Genomic DNA, 19,629 nt, shown 5'->3' on the forward strand with positions numbered 1-19,629 from the left:
CTCAATCCTATCTGCCCTTCAGAATCATCTAGGAAGATCTAGAAATTCCAATCATCTAATCATCTAGGAAGATCTAAAAACTCTAATGCCAAAGCATCACTCTAGCTCAACTGAATCAGAATCTCTGGGAGTAGGAACCAGGCAATGAAATTAAACAAACAATACCTCCCAGGCTGTTTAATGGGCAGCCAGGATAAAGAATCACAGCTACCACTGGAAAAAAAAAAACAACAACAAAACGACTTGGCTAGTGCTTCAAAAGTCCATTTATAATAAAATGTTACAATCAACTGGCAGCGAGAATATGAAATACTATGTAGATACTTGAATGACAAGGAAATTCCATTCCTTAGAAAGAAACTGCTTTAAAAAAAAATTTTTTTTTTAATGTTTACTTATTTTTTTTTTGAGAGAGAGAGAGAGACAGAGTGAGAGTGGGGGAGAGGCAGAGAGAGAGGGAGACACAGAATCTGAAGTAGGCTCCAGGCTCTGAGCTGACAGCAGAGAGACCGACACGGGGCTCGAACTCACAAACTCTAAGATCATGACCTCAGCTGAAGTCCGATACTTAACCGACTGAGCTGCTTAGGTGCCCCCCAACTGGCCCTTTTCAAGAAGACCAAGAAAGATGACAGTGCCAGGAGAAGAGAATGGAGACCACAGAGACCAAATTAGGCCATGCTACAGCTGGGTCTATTATCTGTTATTTTCAGTGATCCTGGCAAACTACTTCTATTCCTTTTCATACAGGGTCTCTAGAATTTTCAGGCTCTAAGAGGGCAGGGATTTTCATGTTTCTGCTTTGTTTCTGCCTCTATCCTGATGCCCAGAACAGTGGTGGATAGCAAGCACTCAGTAAATATGTTACTGAAGAGAAACGAAGTCCTGAAAGGTGGCTTGACTTGTCAGAAGATGAGGTTAGTGACAGCCAGAAATAGAAGCAAGCCTCCTGACCACGGTCACCAAGGAAATGCCTGCAGGGCTCTGGGATGAGGGGAGCTTGACATTTTCCTTCTCTATGTCCCACCACGTCTTGTCCCGGATCTCCCCTGTGAGAGGGAGACACCCTACCTTTCCCTACGGGCAAAGGCAGAATATAAGTTTCCCCTCTAAGTCCCCACTGGGCACAACAGAAATTTACTGTAACAAGAAACGTCACACTGGGAGAGAACAACAGCTCCAACAGGCAGTGCCTGTGCTGAGGCTGCCGCCGCCGCACCTCCCCTACCGTAGCTGTAGCCCTTTGTTTGTTCTGGTGCCACCAAGCTGGTAGACCTTGGCGGTTTCCACAACACCCGTGATCTCAGCCACCTAAGTGAAAGGACAGAGACACCAGTTAAAAACAGACTCTTTCAGAGCTCTCCACACCACTCTCTCTGGCTCTCCTGACCTAACTACAAAGAGTGACCCTGCACTAAGAGGAGCCCACAGCTGCCAGACGTTCTGGGCACCTTCCTCAGGTTTACAACCCAGATGGCCAAGCACCAGGCGCCCCACGCACAGAGTGAGTGAGCGCCAGGAGAGGAGGTGGTTAGCCTGGCAGGGCCCATTAGGAGCTTCCCCTCTGACCCAGTCCTCCCTTACTAAGGGGATACACTTGGGATTTCAGAGGTCAGTGTTATCAATCAAACATGAAGACCATGGAGGTCAGTTTCTGTTTGTCAAGCATTCCGGGATGTGGCATGGCTGCTGGTCCTCACAGAAGGAGGTAAACACATATTAAAACCATACAACCCAGGATAAAACAAACAAAAACAAAAAGAAAAAACATCAAACAGCTATGTTCCAGCCATCCAGATCACAGAAGCAGTGCCAGAACTCACAAAACCACCTCTATTAGGTCAGAGGGTGGTTTTTTTTGTGTTTTTGTTTTTAAACCTCAATATAATTCTGTTTCAGAAGTCTCTTGGTATGTAACATGGAAATTTTTCATTTATTTATTTTTCAAATGAACAAAGCTTCCAGATTATGTAACAACCAATGAATACTCCCTTCTTGCTGTTTCCCTTCTTGCTTTTATATGGAAGGGAAATAAAATTATTCTAAATCCAAACCCCCCCACCTTTGGGCTCCAAAGACCGTCTATAGTTCATGCAGAATCTCTGGTCACCTCAGACTGTCATTATTCTATGGGCGTCTCAATTAGAGTCTATTTTCCCATCAAATGGTGGCAGAAAAGTGACAGATCTGTGTCATTCAGCAGCTCCTATTCCAGTTGAGAATCATTATATTTAAAACACGGACAATTGTCCAGGAAAGAAACACCAACCCGGTAAACTGGTTTGCTATTGTGGTTTCCAATGCCAATCCGTACAAAACATCCTGTGACAGTTTTAGCAAAGAAGGGCATGTGACACCAACGTTCCAGCTTATGCCGTGATAATCGAACCCGATTCAATTCCTCGGGTAAGGAGACGGGTTGTGATTTGGGAGGGATCTCTTCTTTCCTGTGAGGAATAAAGGACACTGAGAAAAGTGTTCCTCATAAAAACAGATCAAGATACATAAATACTACCAGTTTCTTAAGACTTGACCAAAGTACATGTGATTAACCACCGAAGAAATAAATGAAGCAACAGGAAAGAGTGGTAATAGAATCCTGTTCCTAATGGTACTGTGAACTGTCTTCAATGACCTGGTCATCCCAGATAACCTATCAGAGTAAGAAAACAAATGGAAGCTCCAAGACGGTCTGAGGATGACATGAAGTCAGTTCCTACCTGCCAGGCCCAGACAAAATGTCCAGGGGTGCAGTTAGCTAAGAGCCAAAGGCAGGAGCATATTTTTGGGGGAACTCAGCTCTGCAATTGAAGGTGCTAAACCAAATCAAAGTTCACCATCCAAACAAGACGATTTTGGAAACTACACTAAGCTTCTTCCCAAAGAACCCACCTAATCCTGACTACTAGACCAAAATATACACAGCTTACTCCTCTTCTTCATCAGATGACGATGTTCTGGATGAGCGGTCTGATTTTTCACTGGACTTGTCATCCTCTTCCTCTTCCTCATCATCAGAGTACACCTCACTGGTTTTTAATGGCTGTTTTTTAGCGAGGAGCTCGGCTAAAATCAAAGGGGAAATGTTTACCCATGTTCTCTCAATAAGAAACTGAAACATCTTTCATACCTGAAAAAGAACTGGGACATGGAGCCCTGTCCTCTGTGGATTGCACTGTGATTACTTGGGTTATATACAGAGGCGAGTTAAACTAGAGTTAAATCATTCAGGCACAAGCCTCAACAGACAAAAAAAGGGGCTGGATGCTTGTTGCTAAGTGGGCAGAAAGCGTCACCAACTCTATGCACAGGTGTCTGTTATTACACTCAAGACACCTAAAGATGGGCAAGAAAGATGGGGAAAAATTTTATGATGTCTTTAGAGGGTCTTGGAGAAAAACTTTACTTTCAATTTAAAGTGGTCTTTTGTAACAACCCAAATGTCTGCACAGGGGAATGGCTGAATCACCTCTAGTACGGCCACCCAAATGGACCACTATGCAGCTATAAAAAAGGAACAAGCCATCACACTAAATCCTGAGTCAGAAAATATTTTTTGGAGGGGCAGACAGTAGATACTTTAGGTTTGTGCTTCATGTGGTCACTATTTCAACTACTCAACTTTGCAGCTGTAGATAAAAACCAGCTATAGACGGAGTGCCTGGGTGGTTCAGTCAGTTGAGCGCCAACTTCAGCTCAGGTCGTGATCTCATGGTTTGAGTGACAGCCCTGCACTGGGCTCACTGTTGTCAGCCCAGAGCCTGCTTCAAGTCTTCTTTCTATCTCCTTCTCTCTCTGCCCCTCCCTCGTTTGCACACTCTCTCTCAAAAATAAACAAACATTAAAAAAAAAAAAAGCAGCTACAAACAATTATGAAACAAATGGGCACTGCTGCTTTCCAATAAAATTCTATGTATAAAAATAGACTAGGGGTGCCTGGCTGGCTCAGTCAGAGGAGCATGAGACTCTTGTTCTCAGGGTCATTAGTTTGAGCCCCATGTTGGGTGCAGAGATTACTGAAATAAAACTTGAAAAAAGCAAAACAGGGCACCTGGGTGGCTCAGTCAGTTGAGTATCTGACTTCAGTTCAGGTCACGATCTCACATTTTGTGAGTTCGAGCCCCAAGTTGGGCTCTGGGCCTGCTGAGGATGCTCTGTCCTCCTCTCTCTACCTCTCTCTGCCCCTCCCCCGCTTGTACTCACTCTCTCAAAAAATCATTAAAACATGAAAAAAAGAAAAGTGACCTGAAACAGAAGGAAAAGAACTTTCAAAAACAAAACAAAACAGGTAGTCTACCAAACACACGTGTGACATAAAAACTAAGGAATAACCTCTAAGATCTATAGTTAAGTGAAAACAGCAAGGTAGAGGAAAGCATGTATGGTGAGCTACCATTAACTTCAGATGGAAGGTGAATCTGTGTTCTTTTATTTAAAAAAAAAAAAGAAAGAATGTAAAAAAATTTTTTTAAGTGGTTGCCTGTTACAGAAGGGAGGCCAAGGGTGAAACAAAGGTATAGATGTTAAACTTCTTTGAATATACCTTGTTTAGTAGCTTTGAGGCTTTGATTTGGAACCTTGTATTTCTTTCCTTCTTTCAAAATTTTTTTAGAGAGATAGCATGCACGTGAGTGGGAAGTGGGACAGAGGGAGAGAGAGAGAATCTTAAGCAGGCTCCATACTTAGTGTGGAGTCCGAAGTGGGACTCAATCCCATGACCCTGGGATCATGACCTGAGGAGAAATCAAGAGTAGGACGCTCAACCAACTGAGCCACCCAGGCACCTCCCACTTTTTTTTTTTTTTTTTTTTAAAGTAAGCTCTACACCCAGCATGGAGCATGAACTCACAACCCTGAGATCAAGAGCCATGCTCTACTGACTGAGCCAGATAGGTGCCCCTAGAACCTTGTATTTCATGTAATCATAGAACAAAATAATAAAAAGTTACCTCTACATATCACGAGCAAAATGAAATACAGTATTCAACTGATAGCACAATCACACAAATATGGAACTGTAACAGGTAACTTTAAAATGCATTCAAAAGACAGACATATAGATCAATGAAATAGCCCAGAAAGAAAACCTTGCATATATGGTCAAGTGATTTACGACAAGGGTGTCAAAACCACTGAATGGGGTTGATACTTTTTGAAAAGTGGTGCTGGGAAAATTGGATATACCATGTGCAAAAAAACCAAAAAACCAAAAAACCAAAACAAAAAAAACAAAACAGAAAGAAAAGAAAATGAAGTTAGATCCTTACTTTACACCATATGTGAATCAAAGGTAAATGTAAGAACTAAAACTATAAAACTTAGAAGAAAGCATAGGGGAAAGCTTCATGACCTTGGGTTTGGCAATGATTTCTTAGATATGACACCAAAAACACAAGCAACAAAAGAAAAAAATTTAAGATAAATTATACTTCATCAAAATTAAAAACTGTATCCACTTAAGGATGCCATCAAGAATAAAAAGAAACCGGGGCGCCTGGGTGGCTCAGTCGGTTAAGTGTCCAACTTCGGCTCAGGTCATGATCTCACGGTCCTTGAGTTCGAGCCCCGTGTCGGGCTCTGTGCTGACAGCTCAGAGCCTGGAGCCTGCTTCGGATTCTGTGTCTCCCTCTCTCTCTGACCCTCCCCCATTCATGCTCTGTCTCTGTCTCAAAAATAAATAAACATTAAAAAAAATTTTTTTTTAAAAAAAGAGTGAAAAGAAACCTAAAGAATGGAAGAAATTATTTGCAAATCATACATCTGATAAGGGATTAATATTCAAAACATTTGAAAAACTTACAACAAAAAACTAAGAACTTGATTAAAAAATGGGCAAAAAGGGTGCTTGGGTGGCTCAGTGGGTTAAGCATCTAACTCTTGTTTTTGGTTCAGGTCATGATCTCACAGGTTGTGAGATGGAGCCCTGGGCATGGACCCTGCTTGGGATTCTCTTTGCCTCTCCCCCATGCCCATCCTCTAAACAAAATGAAACAAAAAATGGATAAAGGACTTGAACAGACACTTTATCAAAAAAAGATACCCTAATGGTCAATAAGTGCATGAAAAGATGCTCAAAAGCACTAATCATTACGAAAATGCAAATCAAAACCACATGAAACACCACTTTATTTTTTATTTTTATTAAAAAAATTAAAAAATTTTTGTTTGGTTTATTTTTGAGAGACAGAGAGACTAAATGTGAGTGGGGAAGGGGCAGAGAGAGAGGGAGACACAGAATCCGAGGCAGGCTCCACGCCTGACACGGGGCTTGAACTCACAAGTTGTGAGATCATGACCTGAGCCAAAGTCAGATGCTCAACCAACTGAGCCACACAGGCACCCCCAAGAAATTTTTTAATGTTTATTTATTTTTGAGAGGAAGAGAGAGAGAGCGAGCTGGGGAGGGGCAGTGAGAGAGGGAGACACAGAATTCAAAGCAGGCTCCAGGCTATGAGCTGTTAGCACAGAGCCTGAGGTGGAGCTCGAACTCACAAACATCGACATTATGACCGGAGCTGAAATCAGACGCTTAGCTGACTGAGCCACCCAGGTGCCCCTGAAGTACCACTTTATACCCACTAAGATGGCTTATATTCAGAAAGACAATCAAGTCCTGGTAAAGATGTGGAAAAAGTAGAACCTTTATACATTGCTGGTGGGAATGCAAAATGGTGAAGCCTCTTTGGAAAAGAGTCAGGCAGTTTCTCAAACACAGAGCTACCATATGCTTCAACAATTCTACTCGTAAGTAAATACCCAAGAGAAATGAAAACATATGTCTACCCAATGACTTATACTCAAGTGCTTACAGAAGCATTATCCTTAATAGTCAAAAAGTGGAAAGAACCCAAATGTTCATCAACAGGTGAATGGATAAACAAAACGCATATATTCATTAATGAACCAATGTGTATTACAACATGAATAAATCTGGAAAAAATTATGCCAAGTGAAAAAAGCCAGACACAAAAGACTGTATGTCACAGGATTCTAATTATATGAAATGTCCACAATAGGCAACTCTACAGAGACAGAAAGCCAATTAGAGGTTGACTAAGACTGGGGAGTGATAGGTCTGGGGGGTGGTGATGGCTAAAGGATACGAGGTCTCTTTTTGGGGTAATGAAACATTGTAAAGTTTATGGAGTTTTACTGCACAGCTCTGTGAATATACTAAAAGCCACTGCCTGGTACACTTTAAATGAGTAAACAGTATACCAACTTTGTTATATCTCAATAACACAGTTATAAACAAAACAAAACAAACTTCTGCTTTCTGATTCTGAAATGGACTTATCAGTATGAAGCTCACAAGGATAAAATTTATCTTTTAAAAAAGATCCAACCTCTGTGTACTGAAAAGGCTTAGAAATCACCACCAATCCAGTAGCATGAGCACTCATGAGGAGCATGAGTGGGGGAGAGGAGGGAGAGGAGGAGGGAGAGGAGGAGGGAGAGGGAGGGAGAGAGAGAGACAGAGAGAGAATCTTATGCTGAGCATGGAGCCCAATGGGGGGCTTGATTCCACAACCCTGGGATCATGATCTTAGCTGAAATCAAGAGTCGGATGCTCAGCCTATGAGCCACCCAGATGCCCCTAAGATGGGACAATTTGAGAATACATAATAATTGCAATGGATTAAAATACACAAAAGTATGTTTAAATCCATTAGTTCACAAGGATATTCAAAATAAGCAAACAAACCTCGTTGGTCACCTCTGGAAGTTGCTGAGGTACTATCTCAATCTGTTGAAAACTAGTAAATAAAGGGGGAGAAAAATCAACCATTTATTCTGCCTTTCCTATACAAAACGTTCCTGATGATAACTAAAGAGCTGATGAGAAGTTTACAGAGGTAAGTGAAGAAAGAAGACAATAAATGAAGAAAGAATAACAGATTAGAATATCATTATTTTGTAACTCATAATGTATTAAAACAGCTAGGTAATGATTATCAGTGGCTGTGGGGAAAGAATGTACGACTATTTCCAATTCTTCACCCTTCTCTGTACCCATGCCCTTTGCCATATGTCTTGATAGTCCTCTCAGCCATTAATGATGGGCCTGGTCATGTGACATGCTTTGGCCAATAAAACATGCACACACCTGACACTGTGCCTGCCAATTCCAAGTCTAAGGTCTTAAGAAGCATCTCATGTTTCTGCCTGCCCCTATTACACTTCTGCCATCACCATGAGAAGAATGTGCCCTAGGTATCATCATCATGAGAAAAATGTGCCCGAGGTCAGAGGAAAAACAGATAGGTATAACAGACCTGGTCCCAACCTGCAGCCTGGAGACAATCCAGGCTAACTTGTACATCAGGCAACCCTCTGCTGAACTGCAAATGCATGAGCAGGAGCAAATGAGTACTTACGAGTTTGGAATAGTCTTTCATTTCACATTATTGTGGTAAAAGCTAAGTGATAGAGCTGGTAATATCATAAAATGAGAGACAATAAGATATTATGTGTCTCCTGATGGAAGAATGTAGCACCACCCAAAACTTAGCTTTCCCCCAAAAAACAAAAACAGAAACAGAGCAAGTTTGAATTTGTCCAGTTTTCTAACTAGAAATTACAGGAAATTCAAGAGATTAGAGCAATGAATTTAATACCACTGATGGGATGTACCCAGCATCTGAGAAACTACAGAACAAATGACCTAGTTTCTTCAAAATAGGCTGCAAGGGGGAAAAAAAGAGATGTATAGGAAAATCTATACAGATTAAGTGACTTCAGGGACATATTCACAAATCACAATGTGTGGATTTTGTTTAAGATCCTGATTCAAACAACCAAATTCGTATTAATGATACAACAACTGAGAAATTTGAACACTGACTAGATAATTGAGAATACTGAGAGTCACTGTTACTATTTTTTACATGTGATAAGGATATTGTAGTATGCTTAAAACAAGAGTCTTTATCTTTTAAAGCCACATATGGAAATATTTATGGGTGAAATACAATGATGCTGTGATTTACTTCAAAATAACCCAATAAAAGAGGGGAGTATAGATTTAACAAGATTGGTGATGAGTTGATTGTTGAAGCTGGATGATGGGTTCATGGAGGTTCATTATACCATTCTCTGTATGTGTTCAGCATTTGCCATAATAAAAAGCTAAAATGGGGGGCGCCTGGGTGGCTCAGTCGGTTAAGTGTCCAACTGCCGCTCAGGTCCTGACTTCATGGTTTGTGAATTCGAGCCCAGCATTGAGCTCTCTGTTGTCAGTGGGATTCTGCTTGGGAGCTTCTGTCCTCCTCTCTCTATCCCTCCCCCCGTGGTTCTCTCTTTCTTTCTCTCTCAAATTAAAAAAAAAAAAAAAAAAAGCTAAAAAGGGGGGGTGTCCTAAAAGGGGGAGACATAAAAATGGGCACCAAAAAGTCAAATCATACAATGAGAGACACAAAGTAGCCATTACAACATTTTCCCCACTGACCTGTTCTGTTCTTTCGTTTTTCTCGCTCTGCTTTTAGCTCTTCCATGGCTTGAGATTTCTTATCTAGTTTCTCATCCCGTTTGGAACGCCGTTCCTTGTTGTGGGATGTTACCTGGGAAGGGAAAAATATGTAGGATGGCTCTTTTTATTAATAGCTAATGACAACATTCTCTATACCTAACGATTAATCATTCCATTTTCCAATGTGAATCTATACTGGCTCTAGAAACTGAAGCTTGTTTAAGGGGAGAGAGCATCCCCTAGTGGAAAAAGAGAATAGAGCAGTAAAATCAGCCCCCCCCGTCTTACCTGCTTGACAATCAGAAAACCTAAGAATTACAGGAATAAACACTTTCTGGAAGGACGCCCTAGATCACAGCTAATATTTTTTTTGACGCTGTCAACAAAGCTTTTTGTGATGAATGTAGAGACGACTAATTTTCACAGCTACATTTATTACCAAATCCAGGATAACATACACCTGAGTGAACATCATAACCAATCTGGCTACCTGGGACAGGATGTTTATCAACTTTCCCTTAAGGGATGCCCACCCAGCAGTGAGTTCCTTTTTTAAACGCAGACTTGAGTAAACAATTCCTGAGGAATTGAACAGCACAGCTAATGGTGAAATGGTATGTCCAGAGATTAATGAACCTATAAGATAAAGACAAGTTTTGCACTAATTGAACTAGGCTGATTTATATAAAACCATTAAAAAAAAATAAAACCATCTTTTACATACACACACACTCAAAGCAGAGGTTTATTTTTTGGGTAAGCAAGAACCACTGAATTTCCTACCTGAGATTCTTGAATCTGTGTCAGCTTTTTCTTTTCCTGCTCCTCTTCTTGTTTTTTCTTTTTTTCTTTCTTTTCTTTCTTTTTGGCTGTTTTTAGTTTTTTCCTGATTTCAAATCTGGTTAAAAGGTATTTGGTTTTTAGATGGCAATGAAATATTCACAAAAACCGATTTCTATTAGATACGAGAAAGGAACTACCTAGGGGGAAGGAGTTAAACTTTTGGTTTCCTGCAAGAAAACTCCAATGTTCCTCATAAGTACATTAAAAATATTGAACCTAAGTACACCAAACATAGTTGAAAGCATTAAGTTGGAATAGACTTAAAATCAGAGAAAATATTTAGGATACTGTTGTATCCTGTTGGTAACACATAGCTCTTCTTCAACCTTCACATAACAGTTGATTTCTGGATAAGTGTAATGATGTCCTATTGGAAACAGAATGAAACCACAGAGAGCCACTGTCAAATTTTAAAGGTGTTCAGGAAAAGGCTGTATCTTAAAAACACCATTCTTGGGATGCCTGGCTGGCCCAGTCAGTAGAGCGTGAGACTCTTGATCTCCGGGTTGTAAGTTCAAGCCCTATGTTGAGTATGGAGATTACTTAAAAATAAAATCTTTAAACAAAAACAAAAGAAAGGGGTGCTTAGGTGGCTCATTTGGTTGAGTGTCCGCCCCCTTATTTTGGCTCAGGTCTGGTTGTCACAGTTCATGAGTTCGAGGCCCCACATTGTGTTCTGTGCTGACAGTGCAGAACGCAGCTTGGGATTGTCTCTGTCTGTCTCTCTCTCTCAAAAATAAATAAACCTTAAAAAAGGGGGGCGCAAAAAAACCCCACCACTCTCCATCTTTCATTAGGAAAAATGCCACACCGCCACCTCCACACCAGCAAACATAATGAATAAACATACTATTGTCTTTAACAAATGATAATCTAGGCTCCTTTCCTATAACAAAAATCAGGCTTTTATAAAACAAAACTATTTTTTTTGTACGTAAATATAAGGAACATTATGGAAGGAATAAAGGAATATAAGAAACACTAAACTCTTTCCATAACCCTTTAAAATAACCCCGTCAATTTTTTAACTTAATTTTTAACACAGTACACAAATTTCTTTTGTTATGTCCTTTTCATTCATAATTAAGGCTGTTAATGTACTTTTATAAGGGAATATAAAAGAGAACTGTTAATGAATTTACTGCTTAAGATTCTCTTTCTCCCTCTGCCCCTCCTCCACTCATACACTCTCAGGTGTGTGTACGCATGCCCTCTCTCAAAAAAATAAATAAAAAATAAAAATAATTAAAAAAAAAGAAGATGGTGGCCGGCTGGCTCAATTGGTAGAGCACGTGACTCCTGACCTCAGGGTTGTGAGTTCAAGCCCCATGTTGGGTGTAGAGCTTACTTGAAGAGGAAGAAGAGGAGGAGGAGAAAGAGGATGAGGAGAAAGAGGATGAGGAGAAAGAGGATGAGGAGAAGGAGGACGAGGAGGAGGAGGACGAGGACGAGGACGAGGACGAGGAGGAGGAGGAGGACGAGGACAAGGAGGAGGAGGAGGACGAGGAGGAGGACGAGGAGGAGGAGGAGGAGGACGAGGAGGAGGAGGAGGAGGACGAGGAGGAGGAGGACGAGGAGGAGGAGGAGGAGGAGGAGGACGAGGAGGAGGAGGAGGAGGACGAGGAGGAGGAGGAGGACGAGGAGGAGGAGGACGAGGACGAGGAGGAGGAGGACGAGGAGGAGGAGGACGAGGACGAGGAGGAGGAGGACGAGGACGAGGAGGAGGAGGACTAGGACGAGGAGGAGGAGGACTAGGACGAGGAGGAGGAGGACTAGGACGAGGAGGAGGAGGACGAGGACGAGGAGGAGGAGGACGAGGACGAGGAGGAGGAGGACGAGGATGAGGAGGACGAGGACGAGGAGGACGAGGAGGAGGAGGAGGAGGAGGACGAGGAGGACGAGGACGAGGAGGACGAGGACGAGGAGGAGGAGGACGAGGACGAGGAGGAGGAGGACGAGGAGGAGGAGGAGGAGGACGAGGAGGAGGAGGAGGACGAGGAGGAGGAGGACGAGGAGGAGGAGGACGAGGAGGAGGAGGAGGACGAGGAGGACGAGAACGAGGAGGAGGAGGAGAACGAGGAGGAGGAGGAGGAGAACGAGGAGGAGGAGGAGAAGAACGAGGAGGAGGAGAAAGATTTCAAATCAGTAACTTAACCTGTACCTTAACAGAGTGGAAAAAGGAGAGCAAACTAAATGTAAACCAGGCAGAAAAAAAGAATTAATAAAGATTATGGCAGGAATTCATGAAACATGGAATTGGAGTACAATAGGATAATCAATGAAACCAGAAGTTGGCTATTTGAAAAGATCAACAAAACTGATAAACCTTATCTAAATTGGCTCAGATAAAACAACAAAAGATTCAAATTACTAAAATCAGGTACGAAACAAGAGACAACACCATCAACCATACAGAAATAAAAAAGATACCATAAGGGAACACTATGAACAACTGTATCGCAACAGTAGGTAATTTGGATGGAATGGGAAAAATCTCTAGAAAGCCAAAAACCATCAAAACTGATTCAAGAAAAAAACAGAAAAATCTAGACTGATCTGTAAGAAGAGATTGAAATAGTAATTTTAAAACTTCCCACAAAGAAAAGCTTATGCCCACATGGTTTCCCTGAAAAATCCTCCTAAACATTTAAAAAAGAATTAACACCAATTCTTCACAAACTCTTTCAAAAAAAAAAAAGAGGAGGGGCGCCTGGGTGGCACAGTCGGTTAAGCGTCCGACTTCAGCCAGGTCACGATCTTGCGGTCCGTGAGTTCGAGCCCCGCGTCAGGCTCTGGGCTGATGGCTCGGAGCCTGGAGCCTGTTTCCGATTCTGTGTCTCCCTCTCTCTCTGCCCCTCCCCCGTTCATGCTCTGTCTCTCTCTGTCCCAAAATAAATAAAAAACGTTGAAAAAAAAAATTAAAAACAAAAACAAAAACAAAAACAAAAAAAAAAACAAAAACAAAAAAAAAAAAGAGGAAACACTTCTCAAATCATTCTGTGAGGCCAGTATTACCCTGACACCAAAACGAGACAATGACATTAAAAGAAAAGTATAGCTTAATATCTCTTATGAATAATGACATAAAACTCAACCAAACAGCAGAAAATGAAACCCAGCAACTTATAAAAAGGATGATATACCATAACCAAGTGGGATTTATCCCAGATATGCAAGGTTGATTCAACATAAGAAAATCAATCATTGTAATATATCGATTATTAATAAAGCACAAAAATCTCGCAACTATCTCAACAGACCCAGAAAAAATTTTTGACAAAATCCAACAACCTGTCTTGATAAAAACTCTCAACAAACTAGGAATAGAAGGGAACTTCTTCAAATGGACAAAAGCCATCTATGAGAAACCCACAGGTAATATAACACTTAATGATGAAACACTGAACACTTTCCACCATAGATCAGGAATAAGACAAGGATGCTCTCACTCTTCCTCCTCAACATGATACAGGAGGACAAGAAAAATAAAAGGAATTCATATTAGAAAGGAAGAAATAAAATTTATTTTTAAAAATTAATTTTAATGTCTTAATATTTATTTTTGAGAGAGAGATAGAGAGGGAGAGAGAGGGAGAAAGTGTGAGCAGGGGAGGGGCAGAGAGACAGAGAATCCAAAGCAGGTTCCAGGCTCGCAGCTGTCAGCACAGAGCCTGACTCAGGGCTGAAACTCACAAACTGTGAGACCATGACCTAAGCTGAAATTGGACCGTTAACCAACTGAGCCACCCACAAGTCCCCAAATTTATCTTTTTTTGCAGATTACATGATCTTATGTATAGAAAACCTAAAGGAATCTACTAAAAACTAATAAATGATCTCAGCAACTTTGGAAGGGGAAGGATCAATATACAATAATTAACTGTATTTCTATATATTACAAGGAGCAATCTGAAAATGAAACAAAGAAAACAATTCAATTTATAATAGCATCCAAAAGAATACAACATTTAGGAATAAACTTAACAAGTGCTAGCTTTCTACACCAAAAACTGTAAAACAGTGTTTAAAGAAATTAAAGAATACCTAAATAAGTAGAAAGATACCAGGTTCATGGAAAGAGTTAATATTGTTAGGATGGCAACATTTCCAAATTTGATATATATACAGATTCAACACAATTTCCCAACTGTAAAAATCCCAACTGCTTTTTTCACTTTTGCAGAAATGGACAAGCTGATATTACATATTTCATATGGAAATGCAAAGGGCCCCACACAGCCAAAACAATTTTGAAAAAGAAAAGCATAGTTGGAGGACTCACACTTCCCAAGTTAAAAATGGACCACACGGCTATGGCTACAGTAAACAAAACCATATAAGACAGACATACAGATAAAAAGAATAGAACTGAGAGGTAACAAATAAACCTATATATGTAAGGACTGATTTTTGAAAAGTGTGTCAAGACTGTGGAAAGGAAGAGTCTCTTCAAGTGGTATTGAGACTAACTGGATGCCTAGATGCCAAAGAATAAAACTGGATGCCTACCTCACAACACATAAAAAAATGATCTAAAAATGGATCAATGATCTAAAACCCTAATAAGACTCTTGGGGTGCCTGGGTGGCTCAGTCCGTTGAGCATCCGAGTTTGGCTTGGGTCATTGTCTCACAGTTTATGAGTTCAAGCCCCACACTCGGGCTCCCTGTCAGCACAGAGCCTTTTATGCTACCTACACACCCTTAAACAAAAAAATTTTTAAAAGAGGCAGCCCTACAATAGGTGAAGAACCTAACAAGGATCTCATTACTGAACATAGGATCTCACTACTGGTGCTGTTGGTTATAAAATGGGATGCTAATGGTGTTTACATATAAAGATCGTTATTAACATTAAATGAGATCCACATAAAGACTTATTAAGTGAAAAGGAGAAAGTTACTGAGTTACACCACTGCACTGTCATATAGCTAAACAAATGAACTACAAAAAAAAAAAATCTCAATTTTCTGTGTATGGCTCTGAGCTTCCATCTTATTTATCATTTCTGTAAACATTTCCTCTAGTCACTAAAAAAAGGCACTGACTCAGTCAATTGCCTCATTCATATAAGGTGAAAAATATAAAAACCAAGCTAGATAAGCCACCCCTTACTCTGGAGTTACTTTGTGATTTTAATATAGGGCTTTGATGGCCTTATAGAAGATCCTCTGCTCTCTACACTACAGAAATACAAACTTTAAGTCATCCCTAACCATCTGGGCAATTCCAGCAGTTTCTTCTGTCCTGTTTGTTCCAAAACAGGTAACCTCAGAAGCATTTATACTCAAAACAAATGTCTATTACTTGCAGCTGACTGAAAGCCAAACATTCTTGCTTAGGATAACTTACTATACTTAATATGGTCTCCACAAGGGAACCCAGGCTCCCAGATGAAATGGAACTAACTGCTATCAGAACAAATTCTGTTTTTCTTTCATGACATTAAGTAGGCAGAAAAGGTTCCTACTTCTGAGGACAATTTTATCTCTAGAGACAAAAAGCACGTTTATTTATTTATTTAAAAAAAATTTTTTTAAGTAATCTCTACACCCAACATGGGGCTTGAACTCACAACCCCGAGATCAAGAGTCACATGCTCCACTGACGGAGACAGCCAGGCGCCCCAAAGCATGTTTATTTTTACCGTGAGATTCTGTTATGAGATAAGGAAGAACTTTTACCATTTAAATAAGGCAAAAGTAATTCAGAAAACAACGAAGCAGCTTTTGACTATCAAAAAGCAATTTAATGTTTGAGACTTTAAAAAAAAATACATAAACCATGCTGAAAAGATGGTCAGATATGTAACTCAGAAGTCATAAGAAGTTCTAAGTGTTGGGGCGCCTGGGTGGCGCAGTCGGTTAAGCGTCCGACTTCAGCCAGGTCACGATCTCGCGGTCCGTGAGTTCGAGCCCCGCGTCAGGCTCTGGGCTGATGGCTCAGAGCCTGGAGCCTGTTTCCCATTCTGTGTCTCCCTCTCCCTCTGCCCCTCCCCCGTTCATGCTCTGTCTCTCTCTGTCCCAAAAATAAACGTTGAAAAAAAAAAAATTAAAAAAAAAAAAAAAAAAAAAAGAAGTTCTAAGTCTTGAATCCTGGGATGATGGGCTGCAAATGTGAATTTTGGAGAATTATTTCATCATTAAGAAGTCACAACCTTACCTTTTTTTCAACACCTCCCTCTTCTCTATGCGGTTGAACAGTTCTTGCTCTCGCTCCTTCTCTGTCATCTGCTCCAGACGGGCCCTGTCTTCCTCATCACCCATGAGGTCTTCTCCATAGCCATCATGGAACTCTTCATCTTCTGAAGAAGAGTCTGAATCTGAACTGGAGGAGGAGCTGTTGCTATCAGAGTCTGACACTTCACCTACAAGGCCAAAACGCAAGATTAGGTTATGCTACAGAAGACTAGGGCCACACAGGGGACCCCCTCCCCAACCCAGTGTTGATAATCACTATCACCCCTGCTTTCTTCTTTTTTTTTTTTAATAATTTTTTTTTAACGTTTATTTTTATTTTTGAGACAGATAGAGACAGAGCATGAACGGGGGAGGGTCAGAGAGAGAGGGAGACACAGAATCCGAAACAGGCTCCAGGCTCTGAGCCATCAGCCCAGAGCCCGACGCGGGGCTCGAACTCACGGACCACGAGATCATGACCCGAGCTGAAGTCGGACGTTTAACCAACTGAGCCAGACAGGTGCCTCATATGCCATTGAATTTTTGAAGAGTATAAGCCTGAACTATCTAAGAAAATTCTGTGAAGTGATAACGAAAATACTGTCTATCTGAACAGAAGCCACGTGTGGCTACTGAGCAATTGAAATATGGCTAGTACAACTAATTGAAAAACTCAATTTTAAATTTTATTTAATTTTTAATTCAAATTTAAATAGATTCTGTTGTCAAATGTTCTCCAACTTGGGCTGGCTGGTTTCAACAACAAACTATTCAGGTTACGAATTTTTGGCAATAATCCATAAGTGATTTTTAAAGTATCTTTTTAAAATATTTCATCAGGAAGCACCTGACATATGTTTGTTCTATTAGTAGTGGCAGTAATTTGGATTACTTGGTTAGGTAGTATCCCCCAGATTTTTTCCTTTGTAAAGGCACCCTTTTCTCCTTTGAAGTTAAGAAGATACTGTGAGACTGTGTAAACAGCTTGTTCTCCAACAAACTTTCATCCAGTGGTTTTAATACAATTCTTAAGTAAAGCAATTGTTACCATGATGGTTGAAAAACAATGATCTTCTATCATTTCTTCTACATCTATTAGTTAGCATTAAAAAAATTCAGTGTTTTAATGAGTCATGACACTGACTGGTGAATTCCCAATGAAACTGGATCTTGACAGGGTAAGCGGTGATGGAAAAAGGCAGTATACATTACAAATGAGTATAAAGTTAAACTAGCAATTTAATAAGAACTCTGCTTGACTCAATTTGAGCAAACCTTCACAGGCATGTGCTTAAAACCAGGTTGGACTAATTCTATACAAGCCAGTTTGTACATACATGTTATTTCTTTTTTTAAAAAAAAAATTTTTTTTTTCAACGTTTATTTATTTTTGGGACAGAGAGAGACAGAGCATGAACGGGGGAGGGGCAGAGAGACAGGGAGACACAGAATCAGAAGCAGGCTCCAGGCTCTGAGCCATCAGCCCAGAGCCTGACGCGGGGCTCGAACTCACGGACCGTGAGATCGTGACCTGAGCTGAAGTCGGAAGCTTAACTGACTGAGCCACCCAGGCGCCCCCATACATGTTATTTCTTAAAAGAAATGTAAAGTTTATCATTCTAGTCTTGGAACAAGTTCACTTTCATTCTAGTATTAGCAAAAATTCTGGACTTGATTTCAAAATAAGAACATTAAAAGAATTTTTTTTTTAATCTTTATTTATTTTTTAGAGAGAAAGAGAGAGAAAGCAGGGGAGGGGCAGAGAGAGAGGGAGACAGAATCTGAAGCAGACTCCAGGCTCTAAGCTATCAGCACAGAACCCAACACAGGGCTTGAACTCACGGACTGTGAGATCTTGACCTGAGCTGAAGTAGGACGCTCAACCAACTGAGCCACCCAGGTGCCTCAAGAACATTTTTTTTTTTTTTTTTTCCAAACGGAGTTTGTATCTGGTTCAGGGATTTTCCTCCCTGGCCAGACTATGCATATGTAAAGGAAAAGAAATGAAAGGGGCGCCTGGGAGGCTCAGTCGGTTAAGTGTCTGACTTCAGCTCAGGTCATGATCTCGCTGTCTGTGGGTTCAAGCCCCGCATTGGGCTCTGTGCAGACAGCTCAGAGCCTGGAGCCTGCTTCCGATTCTATGTCTCCCATTCTCTCTGCCCTCTCCCGCTCTGCTCTGTCTCTGTCTCTCAAAAATAAAAAAACATTAGAAAGGGGAATACACTCAGGGTACAGCGGGTTAAGACTCTAATGCAGGAAGTCCTCATGGGTTTCCTGGATGGGCTTCAGGGGTCTCACTAACCCTTTGGAATTGTATCTGTTTTCCTTGCTTCATTCAGATTCTCAAAGGATCCATGACCACTGAAAAGGTTATGGACCACTGCAATAAAGACAGGGCGATGAGGGGCGCCTGGGTGGCTCAGGTCACGATCTTGCGGTCTGTGAGTTCGAGCCCCGCGTCGGGCTCTGTGCTGACAGCTCAGAGCCTGGAGCCTGCTTCAGATTCTGTGTCTTCCTCTCTCTCTGACCCTTCCCCGTTCATGCTCTGTCTCTCTCTGTCTCAAAAATAAATAAACGTTTAAAAAAAAAAAAAAAAGACAGGGGCGATGCTGTAATGCAGGCCCCTTTCCCCCCCCATTTCTGACTCTGTAGCTTCAACCTGGCAAGAGTGGGGGTTCACCCCCAGGTCTGGGCTGCTTGGCTCACCTTCCTCAGGGGCTGAGCTCTCAGCAGAACTGTCTTTATCCGAACTGCCTGAGGAAGCAGTTTTGTTGGCTTGTTTCTTCATGGTTCCTTTCTTCTCTATTTTTCTGGCCTTTCCTTTCTTCTTATTTTTATTGCTCCCAAATGTCCACTACAAGCAGAAAAGAAAAAGGAAAACTGAAACAGGCACTTTATTGGGAAAAGCTAGAAAAGTCAAGAGTTGAGTCTCTGATATTCATCAAAATGATTGCAAGAGTCTCTACTATTTTTGACCCAAAACAAATATACTTTATATGAAGAACGGTATGGACTTTCGAAACCCTGGTTTTAAAACTTCAGAACTCCCAATTTGTAATTTCTGAGAGATAGTAGATAATGGATATAATCAACATAAAATTTAAGTAATGTTATTTTTTTTAAATCACAACAGAAATAC

At 41.0% G+C, this 19,629-nt stretch overlaps 1 protein-coding gene across 1 annotated transcript in view; it reads right to left on the reverse strand.

The window, feature by feature from the left end:
- Window positions 1-19,629, reverse strand: part of RTF1 (RTF1 homolog, Paf1/RNA polymerase II complex component) — a 50,692-nt gene that overhangs the window by 5,177 nt on the left and 25,886 nt on the right. Inside the window, exons 3-9 of the mRNA XM_047075286.1 lie at window positions 19,197-19,344; window positions 16,474-16,678; window positions 10,253-10,367; window positions 9,449-9,560; window positions 2,931-3,066; window positions 2,270-2,447; window positions 1,229-1,311 (exon numbers count right to left, since the gene is read on the reverse strand). Coding sequence (XP_046931242.1) covers window positions 1,229-1,311; window positions 2,270-2,447; window positions 2,931-3,066; window positions 9,449-9,560; window positions 10,253-10,367; window positions 16,474-16,678; window positions 19,197-19,344 — 977 coding nt within the window. The remainder of the gene's footprint in view (window positions 1-1,228; window positions 1,312-2,269; window positions 2,448-2,930; window positions 3,067-9,448; window positions 9,561-10,252; window positions 10,368-16,473; window positions 16,679-19,196; window positions 19,345-19,629) is intronic.

Source organism: Lynx rufus, unplaced genomic scaffold, assembly GCF_022079265.1.
Source record: "Lynx rufus isolate CCGP_SWC_20201006 ecotype Redwood Valley unplaced genomic scaffold, mLynRuf1.p SCAF_13, whole genome shotgun sequence".
Lineage (NCBI taxonomy): Eukaryota > Metazoa > Chordata > Mammalia > Carnivora > Felidae > Lynx > Lynx rufus.